This window comes from Camelus dromedarius, chromosome 1 (assembly GCF_036321535.1).
Source record: "Camelus dromedarius isolate mCamDro1 chromosome 1, mCamDro1.pat, whole genome shotgun sequence".
In the NCBI taxonomy this organism is placed as follows: domain Eukaryota; kingdom Metazoa; phylum Chordata; class Mammalia; order Artiodactyla; family Camelidae; genus Camelus; species Camelus dromedarius.
Window position 1 is genome coordinate 75,204,208 of NC_087436.1, and position 17,570 is coordinate 75,221,777.

The 17,570-nt window shown below is 33.1% G+C and overlaps 1 protein-coding gene across 8 annotated transcripts in view; it reads left to right on the forward strand.

The window, feature by feature from the left end:
* MRPL1 (mitochondrial ribosomal protein L1) overlaps window positions 1–17,570 on the forward strand; it is a 77,133-nt gene that overhangs the window by 38,662 nt on the left and 20,901 nt on the right. For all 8 annotated transcript variants that reach the window (XM_010983265.3, XM_031432472.2, XM_031432475.2 and 5 more), the window contains one exon: window positions 3,162–3,268. In XM_010983265.3, coding sequence (XP_010981567.1) covers window positions 3,162–3,268 — 107 coding nt within the window. The remainder of the gene's footprint in view (window positions 1–3,161; window positions 3,269–17,570) is intronic.

Here is a 17,570-nt window from a genome sequence, read left to right on the forward strand (position 1 = left end):
GCACACAAAAAGTATGAGCCATCAAAGAATAAGCTGCTAAATTGGACTTTATGAAAATTAAAAACTTTCATCATGAGAAGACACCACTAAGAAAATGGAATGATAAGCTGCAGATTGGGGGAAAATATTTGGCACACGTATATCTAACAAAGGACTTGTATCAGAATATATGAAGAACTCTTATAACCCAATAAGAAGATTATTAACCTAATTTTCCAAAAAGGGGATAAAAGAATTGAACAGGCACTTTACAAAAGAAGATAATACAATTGACCATTAAGCACATGAAGTGATGCTCAACATCTTGGTCTTTAGGGCAATGCAAATTCACATCAAAAAGATTTGGTTAGAAAGAGGGAGATAGGAAAAGGAATATGTAAGGTCAAAGGAAGGAGGTTTTGTTTGATTGTTTTAGGATGGATCTGGCTTTAAAAGTCAAGTCCAGTCATTGTCCCCAATCCATCACTTTTTTCCGGTGTCTCATTTCCAACTGTATACAGTATTCAGTATTCCGTCGGCACCCTCACTTCAGTACGTGTTAATGCAAAACTATTTCTTTCCTTCTTAAGTCCTGTTCTTTCCCACTTCATTATCATTACAACAGCACTATGGTATCAGATTCAAAATTATAACATCATTTATTTGTTCATTCTTTGAGCAAACAAACATCTGTCATATTGTACACCTTAGTAATTACCTACCTACATCTGGGTGGAGATATTAAGTAGGTTGTTGGAGATCATGAGAGAGCTTGTGGCTAGAGATACAAATTTGGCAGTTATCAGTGGATAAATGGTGTTTAAAGCAATATGTCTGGATGAGATCACTTGCTGGGGAGTGTGTATGGATCCAAAAAAAAGAAGTCAAATGACTGAACCCGTAGGGAGTTTAACTTTTAGAAATCAGCTAAGTGAGAGTGGCTCAGCCAACAAGAATAGAATGGATCAGGCAGTGAGAGGAGTGTTTGAGGACAAATCAAGATATGGTAGGAAGAGGAAAAATATATTTTGTGAACTACTGTTGGTACGTCAAGTCAGAGGAACACTGAGAAATTATTGCTGGATTTACCAGTGTGAAGGTCACTGATGTCCTTGACAAGATTCTTGTCAGTGGAGTAATAGGGATGATAACCTGATTGAAGTAGGTCTGAGAGAAAATGGAAGAAGAGGAAGCAGAGACAGAAATGATAGCTTTTTCTTGAAAACTTATGTTCTTAAAAGAGTATTGGATGTCACTGGAAGGCAATATGAAGTCATAGTCTTGTTTTATTTTAAGATGGGGGATTTTATAGCAAGTTTATGAGTCGATGATGATGATGTAAGAAAGCAGGGAAAGTAGACAGTGTAGTGGAGAGTGGGGGGAGTGGTGCCCCTGGATAGGTTGGGAGGAATGGGATCCAGTGCTCAAATGAAGAGGCATGGCCTTTAGTAAGAACATAGACAGTTCCTCCATATGACAGGAAGGAAAGCCACATTGTGGGTGTAGATTCAGGTCAGTCAGCAGGTAATTCTTGAGTTTCTATTGTGTCCAAGGCACTATTCTTAAGAAAACATAACTTTAAAAATATATCTAAATTAAAGAAGTTAAAATAGAGATATAGATGGTTTAATGAGGTGCCTGTTTTTTGTACATCATTGCTAGAAACTTGTTTATTATTATACTATCTGTCATGTTTACCACTTGTTATACTACAATGTGATACTAAAAACCCTCAGTGTTTTTTCAGTAGTTTTTGTATGCACATCCCTTTTCTCCCAGTTTGATTGTATGCTCCTTGTGGATAATTGCTTTCATTTATAGCTGAAGTGCTCCATTTGATCCATTTGAACCACTCCTCAGGTGATCCTTAGTGTGCTGTACTCTCGATGCAATAAGATTTTCACACTGACTTATGGGAAGAATTGCTGGAGACAGTGGGAGTTGTGTGTCTTCCGTGGGACTTTCCTTACTATATTTCTTACCCTTAAAATAAATCACATTTTCTATGTACAAAATTGAAGATTTTTTCAGTTTTCAGTTATGGTATTATGGAATATTAGGAATATATATTTTTATGTGTTAAATTTGAGTTAAAATGTTAATGACTAAAGATGAGAAAGGTATAGTTTATGTTTGGAGTCTCTTGCATGGTCCTTTGAAAATTCTTAGTTTTTACCTTGATTCCTTTTTTCTACTTTCTATATTCAGTGGCATCTTTTTTCCCCACCCTAATGGAGGAGAAAGTAAATTAGAAAACAGTAAAGTTTCAGTTTTTAACTCTTTTTTCATGCCAGCTTCTGTAACCTTTTGTACAGTAATGATTTGCCTCCAGACTGTATCATTCACTGAGATATTTCTACTGTTAAATCTTGCTACTTTTCTAGTTCCTTCCCTTTATGGTAAGGGAGGTCAGGTGAATTTCATGCAAAGGTAAGTAAAAAGTTCTTTGAAGATTTTAAGACTCCACTGTTAGCTTTTACTATGGGTTATTTTGTGTTTTATTTTGTCATCCATATTTCTAAAGTATGATAAGCATCATCATTGTATACACTTACTTATTACCGTGCAACATTAATATGACAAATTTGGTGGGTTAAAATAGCACACATTTACTGTCTCAGCTTCTGTGTGTCAGGAATGTGTGTACAGCTAAGCTAGATTTTCTGCTTCAGGGTCTTGTCAAGCTCTAGTCAGGGTGTCAACTGGGGCTGTGGTTTTATGTGAAACTTGACTGGGGAAGGATCCAATTCCAGATTTATGTGGCTTTTTGGCAGAATCCAGTTCCTTGAAGGTTTCTGGACTGAGGGTCTTAGTTTCTTGACCCATGGCCCTCTCCATTTGTCACCTCATTACATTGTAGCTTGCTTCTTCAAGGCCAATAGGAAGAGATGCCTCCAAGACAGCTTTGTGTAATGTAGTCATGCCTCCATTGCAGCTTTGTGTAATGTAGTCATGTATATGTAATCATCCTGTCTTGCGTAGAAGCGTGTTTCAGGTCTCATCCACACTCAAGGGAAAGGGATCACACAAGGACATGAACATCAGGAAATAGGCCACCCTAAAGTCTCTCTGCCACAATTCATTGTTATATCTTAACTTGAGGTGAATGCTTCTCTTATTCAGTATTTTTGCCACTTGTTTAGATGTAATGATAACTTTGGATTTTCTATTTTTCTAACCAGATTCCGTTGGCCGGGACATCCCCAAAATGCTTGAATTATTTAAAAATGGACATGAAATTAAGGTAGATGAAGAAAGGGAGAACTTTCTGGAGACCAAAATAGCAACAGTAAGTGATAGTGAAAATTATTCAGTGACCCCTTTTCTTTTTTTCTAAAGTGATTCACTGATAGTTTATAATATACCAGTCCTTTGAACTTGTTCTTATCACTAGCATTAGGAGTGGCACTAAATATATACATAGATAATTTTTTTTATAGATTGAACTCATAAATTTTAATGGTGCTGTAGAATTCCTTTCCAGAGTTATGTGCCACTCACTGACATTTACTTGTAGTTTCCCTTATTTATCTATTCTATGAATGTTATTTTTGCTCTTTAATGTTTTAAGCGTTTTGAGAGTAGAACTTAGATCTTATATATCTTGTGTAGAATATTGCATAATGCTGAGTCCATAGCAGGTATTAAATACTATAATGGAATTGACAAGTTTGGTTTATTTTACTGAATTGTTTTTGATTATCCCTGTCTGTGTTTGAAAACTGTTTGCTCTCTTACAGAAGATGCTGGAAATCAATTTCCAGAGCCATTTTTAGGACACTAATATAGATATGTCAGATTTTTATAAATTGTGTTTTTTACTTATAAAAATACATACTTATTTGCTAATATTTCTTAATACTACAGAATCTCTAGCATACCTATTTATGTAATTTTTTCTTGTGCAGTAACTATAGGGATAATAATAATATTAACAAAATTTAAACAGTGCCTACCAATTGCCAGGCACTATTCTAAACAATTTGCATGTATTGTGTCTTTTAATCCACAACCCTATGAGAGATAAATTATCATCCCTATTTTATAGATGAAGGAATGGAAGCCCAGAAAGTTTAAATAATTTTTCCAAAGTCTCACAGCTAGTGTGAGGCACGCTAGGTATTTGAACCTTGGGAGTCTCCTCCCTGTGCCATCTTGCCTAATGACTGGACTTACTCGAGTAGCTGTTACTCCTCCTCCCATTCTACTCTGAAGGAATTCTGCATTATAGCCAACAGCTAGTGGTCCAAGCTAATTAAGCTGTGCCCACTGTAGATCATCAGAAATATAAAAAAGATACTTAGCTAGTTTTATAGAAGGGAAACTTACTTTAGAAAGGGGGCAAAGCAAGTTTAATCCAGTCAGGAATTGGGAAATCCTTCAGTACAAACATCATTATCATCAAAGCTTAGCTCTAATTCATTTGGCATTGAGCTCTGCTGGAATCTGATGTTGGAATTTCCTTGTTCCCAAAAGGCTCTTGGCAGTGCTTCTCTTTTCTTAGGGATGACATTTTAATGTAAAAAACAAACAAAAAACCAAATACAAATTTTAAGAGAATATTCTGGAGCTATAGAGACTTGGGCTTGAATATCTATTTGGCTGCTTAAAGAATGGCAGATTTTAAATAATTTTCCTTTTGTTTTTTCATTTAGTTTTCAAATTGAAGTATAGTTGTTGTATAGTATTATATGTTACTATACCGTAGGTATAATGTAGGTATACGATGTAGTGATTCACAATTGTTAAAGGCTGTACTCCATTTATAGTTATTATAAAAATGTTGGCTATATTCCCCGTGTTGTACAAATATGCTCTTGTAGCTTATTTTATACATAATAGGTTGTACCTCTTAGTCCCCTACTCCTATGTTACCCCTTCCCCCTAAACAAGTTTCTTAATGTTGTTATGTCTCAAATTCCCACATCTATAAAACTTATATAGTAATATCTATTTTACAATGTGGTTTTGAACATAGAATTTTAAAATGATAGCAGCTATTGTTACTGTTGGTTGGACTTTTTGGGACTATAAAGTGTCTTTATAAGACTCTTTATAATTCCTAGCTATATCTTTTTTCTTAAGTAATGTTTTCTTAGGTAATGGTTTCAGTATATTGAAAAGCTAATAGTTTATATTAGATCCTGACTCAGAGTATAAAAAAATGGCATCTTATTCATTCTTTTTAACAAATACTATAGTGGTTGGCATGGGCTCCAGAACAGACCACCTTGATCTTTTAGAGATACAGTGCTTCTTCTTAATGAAAAAGAAATTTGTGTGCTGAAAGAGAATCTTTTCAAATACTTCTTAAATAGTATAGTATTGTAGGAGGTTGAGAGAGTGGGTTTAAGATTCATACCATGTGGATCCAAGTCCTAGTTCCAGATTAGAACTGTGCTACCTTGCTCTCTGAGCCTCACTTTTCCCTCATTCCCCATTTTCCCTCTATGTAAAGTGAGGTTGATAATGACATACTTTCTAGGTTAGAAAGGAGTAGATGAGATAATGGCCTAATAACTATTAAGCAGACTTCTTCTGGCTAAGATGGAGTAACAGGGACCTGATTTACCTTTCCACCTAAAGCAGTCAGCATTACCTTGATACCAAAACCAGACAAAGGAAATGACAGTCCAGTATTATTCATGGATGTAGATACTAAAATTATAAACTAAATTTTAGCAAATAGAATCCAGCAATGTATAAAAAGGATAAACATCATGACCAAGTAGAGTTTATCCTAGGAACAGAAGGTTAGTTTAACATTCAACAATCATTATAATTTACCATATTAACAAACTAAAAATCAAGTTGTGATTATCTCAGAGAAAACATTTGACAGAGTCTAACACTCCTTCCTGATTAAAAAGTCTCTGCAAACTAGGAATAGATTAACATCCTCAACCTGATAAAGGGGATCTAGGAAAAATCAACAGCTGACGTGGTACTTAGTGCTGAAAGGCTTTCCTCCTAAGATAAGGAACAAGATAAGGATATCCATTCCCACCCCTTCTGTTCAGCACTGATCTAGGGCATCTAGGTAATGCAGTCAGGCAGATAAAAGAGGCCTCCAGGTTAGAAGGGAAGAAGTAAAACTGTCATTTTGCACAAGATAGCACGATCTAGCTAGTAGAACAAGGAAGTGAGTTAAGTAAGGTTGCAGGATACAAAATCAATATACAGAAATCAATTTATTTCTGTGTAACAGCAAAGAACATTTAGAAATTAAAATTTAAAACTAAGAAATGCCATTTATAGTTTCCATACACTGCAAACTTCAAAATGTAGTTGAGAGAAATTAAATAAAGAAGGTCTAAAGAAATGATGAGATGGATCATACTCATGTATCAGTAAACTCGATATTGTTAAGATGTCAGTTGTCCCTAAAATAATGTATAGACACAGTACATTCTCAACCAAAATCCCACTTATGTTTTTGTTAGAAATTGGCATGCTGATTCTAAAATTCATGTGGAAATACAAAGGATCTAGACTAGCCAAAATAACTTTGACAAAGAACAAAGTTGGAGGTCTATCTGATTTTAAGATTTATAAAGCTACAGTAATTAAAACAGTATGATGTTGATATCAAAAGAGACAAAATGATCAGTGGAATAGAATATAGAGTCCAAAAATAAACAAATAAATAAAAGATCAAAACTCACATAGACAACTGATTTAAAACAAGTACAAAGGCATTTTTAATAGTGAGGCAAGAGAGTCTTTTCAACAAATGTACTAGAACAATTTATCTATATGTGATAAAATGAACTTTGATCCATACTTCATACCAAATATAATTAACTCAAAATGTATCAAAGACCTAAATGTAAACTCCAAATGACAAAACTTCTAGAAAAAAAAGTTGAATTAGGGAATAATTTCTTATGTTTGACACCAGAAGTATGATCCACAAAAGAACAGGCTGATAAATTGTACTTTATGAAAATTAAAACCTTTTCTCTTTAAGAGATACTGTTGAGAGAATGAAAAGATAAACCACAAATTGGGATAAAATATTTGCAAATCATGTATCTGATAAATCCACAAAAGAATTCTTAAAACTCAGTAGTAAAAATATTCAGTTTTAAAAATCAGAATATTTGAAAACACCTCACCAAGGTGTGACAAACACATGGCAAACAAATGACAAACACATTAAAAGATGCTCAGCATTATTAGTTGTTAAGGAAATACAAATTCAAACCACAATGAGATATCATTACACATCTATTGCAATGACTAAACTTAAAAAGACTGACTATACCAAGTGTTGGTGAGGATATGGAGGGAGTGGAATGCTCATATGCTCATATTTTACTGTGGGAATGTAAAATGATGCAGCCTTTTTGACAAACAGTTTGGCAGTTTAAGAAGTTTAACGTCCACATACTATATGATCCTACTACTTCACATTTTAAATATTTACCAAGGAGAAATTAAAGCATATGTTCATGCAAAGATTTGTAAACAAATGCTTATATCAGATTTATTTATTTTTTCTGTATATATATTTTTATTGGCGTATAGTCAGTTTACAGTGTTACGTCAATTTCTGGTGTATAGCATAATGCTTTAGTCATACATGAACATACATATATTCATTTTCATATTCTTTTTCTTTTAAGTTACTATAAGATACTGAATATAGTTCCCTGTGCTTTACAGTATGAACTAGTTTATCTATTATATATATATTAGTATCTGCAAATTTTGAACTCCCAATTTATATCTTCCCACTTCCTTTCCCCTGGTAACCATAAGTTTGTTTTCTGTGTCTTTGAGTCTGTTTTGTAAATAAGTTAATTTGTCTTTTTTTTTTATATTCCACATATAAGTGATATCAAATGGTATTTTTCTTTCTCTTTCTGGCTTACTTCACTTAGAATGACAATCTCCAGGTCCATCTATGTTGTTCCAAATGGCATTGTTTTATTATTTTTTATGGCTGAGTAGTATTCCATTGTATAAATACACCACAACTTTTTTATCCAGTCATCTGTCACATTTAGGTTGTTTCCATGTCTTGGATGTTGTAACAGATTTATTTGTAATAGCCAAAAACCAGAAACATTTCATGTGTCCATTGACAGGTAAATGTATAAACACACTTTGTTATATTTATATAATAGAATATTTTTAATAATAAATAAACTATTGATGCATGCTTTAACATGGATGAATTAAAAAAAATTATGCTTATTGAAAGAAGCCAGACAAAAAGGAGTACATACTATGTGATTCCATTTATGTAAACTTCTGGAAGCTGCAAAATAATGTTTACTGACAGAAAGTAGACGAGTAGGGGACAGGGTGGCTGGGATAGGATAGGAAGGAGGGATTACAAAGAAGCAAAAGAAATTTTAGGAATGATTGACATGTTTGTTATCCTGACTGATGATGGTTTCACGAGTGTATACTCGTATCAAAACTTGATGTGCAACATATCCGTTCGAATACTATTTAGCAATAAGAAGGAACAAAATATGGATGTATGCTATGATGTGGATGACCTTCAGAAACATTCTCAGTGAAGAAAGCAGACACAGAAACTACATACTGTGTGATACCATTTATGTGAAATATCCAAAAAAGGTAAAACTATAGAGACAGAAAGATTAGTGATTGCCTGGGAGGGGGGGATGGGAAGGAACAAGCATTAATAGTAAATGTACATTAGGGATCATATTGGGGTGATGAAGATGTTTTAAAACTGATTTATGGTGATTGTTGATAAACTTACTAAAAAAATCAATGAATTGTAAATTGGAAAATGAATACTGTGATATGCAAAATATGCCTCTGTAAAGTTATTAAAAATGTAGCATCAAGTGTATCTCCATATATGTTTAAAAAAGTATAAAAATATGTTTACAGTTGTATATAATACAATATAACTATTTCATAAAAATATAATTGTCAGAGGTAACAGATTTTTAATAGAGGTTTCAAAGCAAAGTAATATATCTTCCTTAAAAGTTTTACATTTTCATGAGTGATGTTACTTTACAGTTGGAGATACTAAAGGTGTAATCTTGCTGTTATTGTTGTTTTTGCTAGTTGAGTTTAGAATGAGTCTGCAGATGAAAGGGCACTGATGTCATCATCGCCCACTTGAGGTCCTCCTCATTTTGGATAAAAGGGGTCAACAAACTCTGGCCCATGGGCCAAATCCAGTTTGTGGCTTATTTTTACAGTCTGTGACCTAGGAATGGTCTTTACAGTTTCACATGGTTGTAAAAAACGAAGCAAACAAAAATTTGCAGAGATCGTATGTGGCCTGCAAAGCATAAAATATTTACTAGCTGGATCTTTAGAGAAAAAGCTTGCTGACTCCAAATCTAGAGAGGTGTTTTTAGGGAGAGGAAAATGTGTTAATTTTGTGTTTTTGTTTGCTTGAACAGGAGAGACTATCTTACTTTAGTTAAATCATCTGGATTTTCCTTGTTATAAGCAGCGTCTGTACTGCCACATTGCTTCAGGGTCTAGTTCTAATGATGCTGTAATGTGAAATTGATTTTTAATAGTTTAAGCTGGTTTTCCTTCTGTATCAAAGTGATAAAGACAATTAGTTGAATGATCTTTCTTAATTATCTGACTTGAGGATTAACATCTTGGGTATTAGAACTCAGCCACTAATGCCTTTGTGTATCAGAACATTTGTCAGCATTACTTGCAGGTAAATTAGTTTTGTTCTTAATATTTCCTATCATTTGTACCAATGGTTTACATATTCATAAAATTGGTTATGTCTGTATGTACCATCAGATCAAATACTCATGTCAGTGAAAATGTCATTCAGATGATAATGTCGAACATCATGCTGACAGAACAGACTGTTACTGGAATATTTAATTCTCAGTCTCTTATATTGCTATCATGTAGTCACCATTTATTTTCTCTTAGCATGAATAAGTTGGTTGGGGTAAAAGTAGGTTGGTGAGTGATCAGATTCAAGGGAAACATCTTAAAGCACAAAACTAAAAATAAAGATTTACAGGGAAGAAAAAGCAAATTTCTTCAGCTGGACCCTAACTTTTTAAAAAAATTATGACTCTTTCCATGAAATAGAAATGAAACTAAGGTAGATACTCAAAAAATGAAGTTGAGACATAGTATGTACCCGTCCAGTGTATATGTTCTAAATAGCACTCTTTTAAAAAACTGAAGTATAGTCAGTTACAGTGTGTCAGTTTCTGGTGTACAGCACAATGTCCCAGTCATGCATATACATATATACATTCACTTTCATATTCTTTTTCATGAAAGATTATTACAAGGTACTGAATATACTTCTCTGTGCTATACAGAAGAAATTTTTTTAAATCTGTTTTTATATATAGTGGCTAATATTTGCAAATTTCAGTCCCAAATTTATCCCTTCCCATCCCTCTAAGTAGCACTTTAATTTCTAATAGTAATTAGATAGTTTTAAAATGATTTATCTGAGTTTATTATGTAGAAGACAATATAATAGTCATAATTATGCTACCTACGTAAATGTTGACATTTAAATATTTTAAATTTAATGTATTCACTTTATTAAATTCAAGCATTTTACAAAAATATATGAGGAAACACTGAAACCCTTCTCTCTGTAATTGTTTTCTCATGGGACTCCTATTAATAGTTTTATTTTGTAATAGAAATATTACAGCATAAACATAAACACCCTTAACAAAATGCATTTATGTACACAATGTGCACGTACACTGTTCTGTATCTTTCTTTTCCACTAATGTAATGTGTGTGTCTTCAGAGATGCATCAGTTTTTTCAAGCATGTGAACCATTTTGGCCTCATCACTTCCGCTCCATCCCACAGTCCAGAGATTAGTCACATGGTTTAGCTAAAGGTCTGTGCCATGTAGTGTCTAGCTGGGTCCCCTTGTGCCCGACTAAAACTTTAATTATTTAAAAGAAGAGGGGATGGATTTGAGAGACAATTAAGATTTTGCCACAGCTGAGCAGGGAGGAACCAAGAAACCTAAAAGAATAAGAAAATAAAAGGTGGGAATCTTTGTCCATTTTATTTATTACTGTATCCCCAATTCCTGGAATTTCCTGGCAAAGAGTAGATAATCAATAAATAATTATGTAATGAATGAATATGCAAATATGTAAATAAACAGAAGCTACTACCAATTAAAGATTAGTTATAAATTATTAAAAGACATTATGTAATATTTAGTGAATCAGTATTTTGTGAAACTTTAATTTAAACCTTTCAAACAATCCTTATGGAGTAATATGGAAAGCGTAAATTTTAATTCCTGGGATTTCACAAAATTAGAGTCAGAAGTAAAAATCTTACCCTCTATTCATTATAGGAATGCTTAGTCAGGTGTATATTTTGACATTAAACAAAAAATTAAACTGTCCAGATATTATAGCATAAACCTGCCAGAATAAAGACTTTGAAGTAATTTTCAAAGGGTGTCTGTTAGTATTTTACAACATACCACAAATCCATTTTTTGTTAGCTGTGAGGCTCTCAGAAACATGCTTTGTTTTTTCTCACTGATAGAGTCTGTGTTTGACTTAAGAATCTTGGCCTCTAGCCTACTTTTCTATATCACTTGTAAATTTTATTGTAAACCAGTCCCATTGTTGATTTTTAACTTGTCTTTTATTATAAGGTTAAAGTTCTTTCTGGTTTTATATTAATATTGATTTTCCCATTTTACAGAGGCACACATAATACCTTTATATTTGTCAAAACCTAAAATGTTCTCTCTCTTCCTCCTTTCACTTGTTAATGTTTATTGCCTCACCTATTTAAAAAACAAACGAATGTGACAGTGTTATAGTTAGATTTCACTTGCTGAGAGAGGTGGCGATCAAGAGATACAACTTTTCACTAGGAAAAAAATTACTAGAGCTGTAACATTGGGCACAGTAGGACTTGCAGTAGGAAGCATTTATCAAGAAGAGAGGACATGAGCCATAGTTTAAAGGAAAATTAGGGATGTGTGCATTTGGTTTATTTAACCTATCATAGTATTTCACATAATCAATTATGACTCTCATGGCTTACTATATACACTTATAAAAGAGTCTATAAAAACTGACCCATGTTTCTGTATATATGTTTTTCAAGTAGCAACTAGCTAACTTAAGTCTGAATCCAGTTCAATAGACTCTCACATATGTAGAAATACTGTAGTTTTCATGGGTTTTAGACTTTGATTTTCAAATCATTTCTAACCTGAAAATCTTTTGGGGTTAATTAAATTAGATAAAGTATGAGGCTAAAAACAGATTTCTGTTATAATGCACACTGGACCTTTTAAAGGGTGCAGTGTACTATATAAAATCTACTTAGTTTCAGATCATTCTTTGTAGTTTTGGCCCCTTTATAAGTGCTTTGGTGTCAGCACAGCAACTTGATGGGATTTTCTGCATTTCATAAAAAAGTGTTTAGCTTTCGAAAGAATGTTTAGTGAGGACCTGCTATATTTCCAATCAACTTTTTTTTCTGTTTTAATTTTTTACTTCAAAGCAGTTCTTTTCAAGTATACATGTACATACAAGTGAGGCTTTTAAAAATGACTTTTCCCCATAATATTTTCTGAAAACCATAAAGTCAGGACTCTTGGTGATTTCTCTTCATTTTATCTTAGAGCATTGGGGATTCTTTGCATTCATAGCACTTTAGAAAAGAATATCTAAATATTCATAACATTTCAAGTAAGAAAACAATGAAATATCACATATTATCTTGGAGTTTATTGCTTAATAGCCTAGTTAAGCTCTTATTTGCAAATACTCTCAATGTTGGCATATCTTTTTCCTCACTTTTTAAAAATTTTAAGTGAATGGGAAAGTTGAAAGAATAGTATAATGGACACCTATATACTCATCACTTAGATTCACCAATTTTGTCACATTTGCTTAGAAAAACTAAGTGGTTTGCTTAGAGAAAATTAGATGTTCTATATTTTCTGAACCACTTAGAATAAAGTTGCAGACATCATAATGCTTTACCCCTAAATATTTTCACAGGCATAGCCTACAAGTAGGACATTCTTCTATATATGTTTTTTAAAGTACTTTTGTTTTTTAGCATAGCTTATAGAATTTATTTATTGCTACTTTTTTCTATTCATAAATTATTGATTTGCTGTTTTTCTTTATTCTGTTATCTTGAGGTTTTTTTTCTGGATTGTTTTCTCATTTTCTAAGTTTTTAATGAGATTTGTAAATTTTTTTTTTTAATAATGAAAGGGTTTAAATTTGTGAATTTACCTCTAATTATATGTTTGATATTTAGTTTCCTTGTCATTATTTTCTGTCATGGGATTTTTTATTCTTAGGGAGAGTATTTCAAAATTTGGAACTTTTTTTGGCTCTAAGGTTTTATTAAACTCTGACTGCATTATGGTTGAAGAATGCATCCTTTTTCGTTTCTACTTTAAAAAAATTTCCTGAGACTTTAATTGTGACTTACATGTAACATTAATATTCTTTTTTCAAGTATCCCATGGACTCTTGAAAATAACATGTGTTCTGAGGCTTCCAGGTGGTAACTGATTAGAAAATGTCAAAAATCCTAAGTCAGCAATGGAGAAAGCCAAAAAATTAATATAATCTACACTTCAGAATCTTTAAAAAGGCTCAGGATCTGGCTCTAAGTACTTCTGGAATTGAGTGTTAATGGTATGTGGGGGGATGGAGGCAAGAACACTCTGAAATAGGGAGAATTCATTGAAAACTATAGAAAATTTTTACATATTTTATGACACTGAGAAACTGCACTTTCCCATGCTAGCAGATGATGGGAAAGATTAAAACAGGGTCTTTTACTAGAGGAGATCAGAAGTTGAGAGAATTGGAAAGAGAGATACTAAGTGAATATGTGTGTGTACACAGAAAGATGGAAAACCTTTCCGTCTTCCCCATCCACCCTTCTTCCCTGACTTGGCTCCCACAACTTTGGCCATCAGTCCTCACCCTCTAGGCAGTAGGATATTAGATTGAGGCTTGGTTCAAGAATAGTAATAATAGTTAAGCTTTTAGGCAGCTTTATAATATTTTCCTTCCCATTTGAACATTCATGGTGGTTTTATTCTTTTCTTTCAATTTCTGGATGGAGTGATAGTTGTTCATTTCTGGTAGTTTGATGAGAATTGTTTGACATAATTTAAAAATAATTGTTAAAATTTGTGGTTTGTTCTTGATGATCGTTTTCAGGCTCCCCTTTTCCTTTCCCTGTCTTTTTCTTTTCTTTCTTTCTTTTTTTAATTCTCTTTAATAGCTCTCTGAAGTGTTTCTTTTCTATTTTTTTCCCATCTCTCTCTCTCTTTTTTTTTTTTTCTCTTCTCTACTCCTTCCCTCCCTCCTTGTTTGTCCACTTACGTGTTAGAAAGACATGAAAGATAGAATTGAATTTATGGGAAAATTAGTATGAATTAGTTGGAAGTAAATACCACAGAAAAGTTTTTCAATGACATGCAACAAATTAATTTTGATAGCAGAGTATCTAATCGAAAATGTTGCTTGATAGATTCTGCCTCAGTTAATAATGCTGTGTAATTAACAAGTAAGTTGTTTATATTAAAGTGTTTTTAACATAAATGTTCTCTAAAGATGTTTAAACATTTTCTTATAATCTTATTTATTTATTACATCATAAAACTTTTTAAACACATTTGACAGTCTTTGAATTATTACTAATTCCAAATTAGTGGCACCAATAAGTTTATTATGAAACATTGATTTCTCCTGTTAAGTAGGGTCCTGGTCTTCCTATTTATTTTTTATATCACAGGACAGGTTTCCACTAGTATTCTGTAAAATTAAGTAAAAGAGTATTCTGGAGAAACAGTGTACTTTCAAAATATGTGTGCCACTGTTCTAATTTAGAAACGATTGCTTTTTCTGTTCTTTTAATTTATTAGTATGTAATTAGAACATAAAATCTTGAATAATTTGGGTTGAGGAAGACTTAAAAACTTCACTAAATATGATTGAAGTTTTGAAGAACCTCTTTTAAAAGTAATTTAATAGCCTATCTTTGACATGAATGGTTATCATAGCATTAAAGGAAAGACAACTGTAGCCCTTTTATAATGGTATAAATATCCAGATTTTGAAGACTTAACAAATAGTAATGCTATTGGTAAATGACATCTAAGCTCATTTTCTAAAAAGGAAAAAAGAGGATAGGACAGCCCAGAATTTTGTTTATACCAAAACATGCCAGGACCTGATTTAACTAGTGTTTCTTGTCTGGGTTTCAGATATACTTGCATTTTTGACATACTTAATATAAAGACAATGTCTTTGATGTGCTTTTTTCCCCCACCCTTCTTTTTAAAGTTGTAGACTTGGTCCATTCATAGATGTGTATCACTATGTTTTGCTTGTGTAATAGTGAATTGTTTTGTGGCAAGAATGTTGTCAACTTGGCAGGTAATAAAAAATGAAGTATATGGTAACAAAGATAAACAAGTTTAGGGCAAGGGAATATAAACATAGTAAAATCTTGTGTTGAAATCAGAGCCTTCAGTTTTAGCGAACATGTTAGAACAGGAAAAGTGAATGTGTTGGAGTTCAGGTAAACAACAAGATGTGGGTAGTATAGTACACGGAAATTAAAGGCTTATTTTGAAGCATCTGGGTCCATAAGTTTCAAAAGTGGCAAGCAAGAAATATTGCTTAAATCAATTAGATACAAACAATAGTTGGATACAAGGCAGCAGCACATTGGCTCATGGCTTATTGCCATTTCCCCTCCTCCTTTCCTCCATTTCTTCTAGTTGATGATTAACTTTTCTTTGGTTGCATTATTTTTGGTGTACTACAGTATACTGTGTCATAGATAAAGAAATTAAAAAGTAGAAGATAAAATGTAGAATGTAAAAGTCAAATTCTGTATGTTTTAGTTCTCGTTAAAAATAAAGGAAGTTGATTGGCAGTAGATCTTAGATTTCCAAGAGAATGGTGATAAGAAAGAGGAGAAAATAATATTTATCCAAGACCCAGTATGTGCCAGCAATTTGCTTGATGCTTTATCGTGAGAGATGTTTACTTAACTGGGATGAATAGTCCTTGTAGTATTTTAAGTTACATCCTTTGGATGGATTTTTATCAGTGTTCTTATCAGTAGGAATATTAGAATCAAAAATAGTTTATTATCATTTCCAGTTTTTTTAATCTATACTGTTGTGAAATCAGATGATAATATCTCAGAACTTTTCAGACTAAGAAGTATGACTCTCCCCTTCTATCAGATATAAATAGTAGCATAAGAAAAACCATACCATTTGAGAGAAACCAATAACTTTTCTTTTTAATTCATTGCATTACCTAAACAGTGTAGTGATCATTGATTAATAGAATAACACATGTTAATAAAAAATATGAGTGTGGCGTAACGTGTAATAGGGGAGTAAACTGACTTCCTTTCCTTTGTTTGTCAATCCATTTGTTAATAAGTAGTTGTGTATAAGTACTGCACACACAGTATACTGCACACACAGCTTTCTTTTGTTAGCTTTATTTCAGAAACCAGTGATAAGTATGACAGCTGTTACTGCATTCTGTCTTTATCCAAATCCAGCAGAAGAAATTGAGTCAATCTGAAAAATAATTCCCTGTGACTTTCATTAGTGTTATTTCTAAACAAATAATAACATGTAGTAATATAGTATTTATAGTAGATAATAAAGCATCTGTAATACTCTATTATGAATTATTAAATATATTAGATATAAACACAAAATTAAGCACTTTCCAAATAGCTTTATCATGAGCAATGATGAAGGCTGTTTCTGCGTAACAGCACTCTGGATTTTGGTAAAGATATTCATTTGTTAAAGTGATACAATGCAGAAGTCATGCCACAACTTGTCTTTGCATGAATTTTCATATATTTGGGGACAAATAATGTATTGCAGGGGTTGGCAAACAGTGGCTCTGTTAACTGTTCTTGTACCACCTGTGAGCTTAGAAGGGTCTTTTAAAAGGTTGTATAAAAAAAGAACATGCAGCAGAAATTCATATGTGGCCCTTTAAGCCTAAGATATTTACTCTCTGGTTCTTTACAGAAGAAGTTTGCCAACCCTAAAATATAAATATGTGAAACATAAGCCTAGGAAGTTCTAGTTCCAAGTGAGATGGTGTAATAATCACATGACACCCTATCTCTCTCAATGAGTGCTGCTATTATAAAACCTGGATGAAATTCACAGAGCAGCTATTTAAGACTCTGAAAAGTAAATAGTAGCAGGCGAATTAGGGAAGACCAGAATTTGAAATACTACCAAACTGGTGGCGAGTTTGCCATTTTTCTGTTTGTGTTGTCACATGGCCTGGAAGAAAACCAGGAAGTGGACATCAGTGCTGGCAGAGAGGGTCCCGGGAGAGCTCTCGGAGAAGCTCTGTGCTTCAGACTTGGGAATCAGAGACCACGGCAGTGACAGTGGGTGCAGAGGAGGACACAGGTATCTAATTGAAGAAGGGGGGGGGGGGCTTCCTTTCTGATGAGAGGATCTGTGGTCACGAGAGGTGGGGGCATATCACCTTTCTTTATTTTCTCTCTCTGTTCCCTGCCAGTTGGCCCTCACTGCAGGAACACTTGGAGAAAGT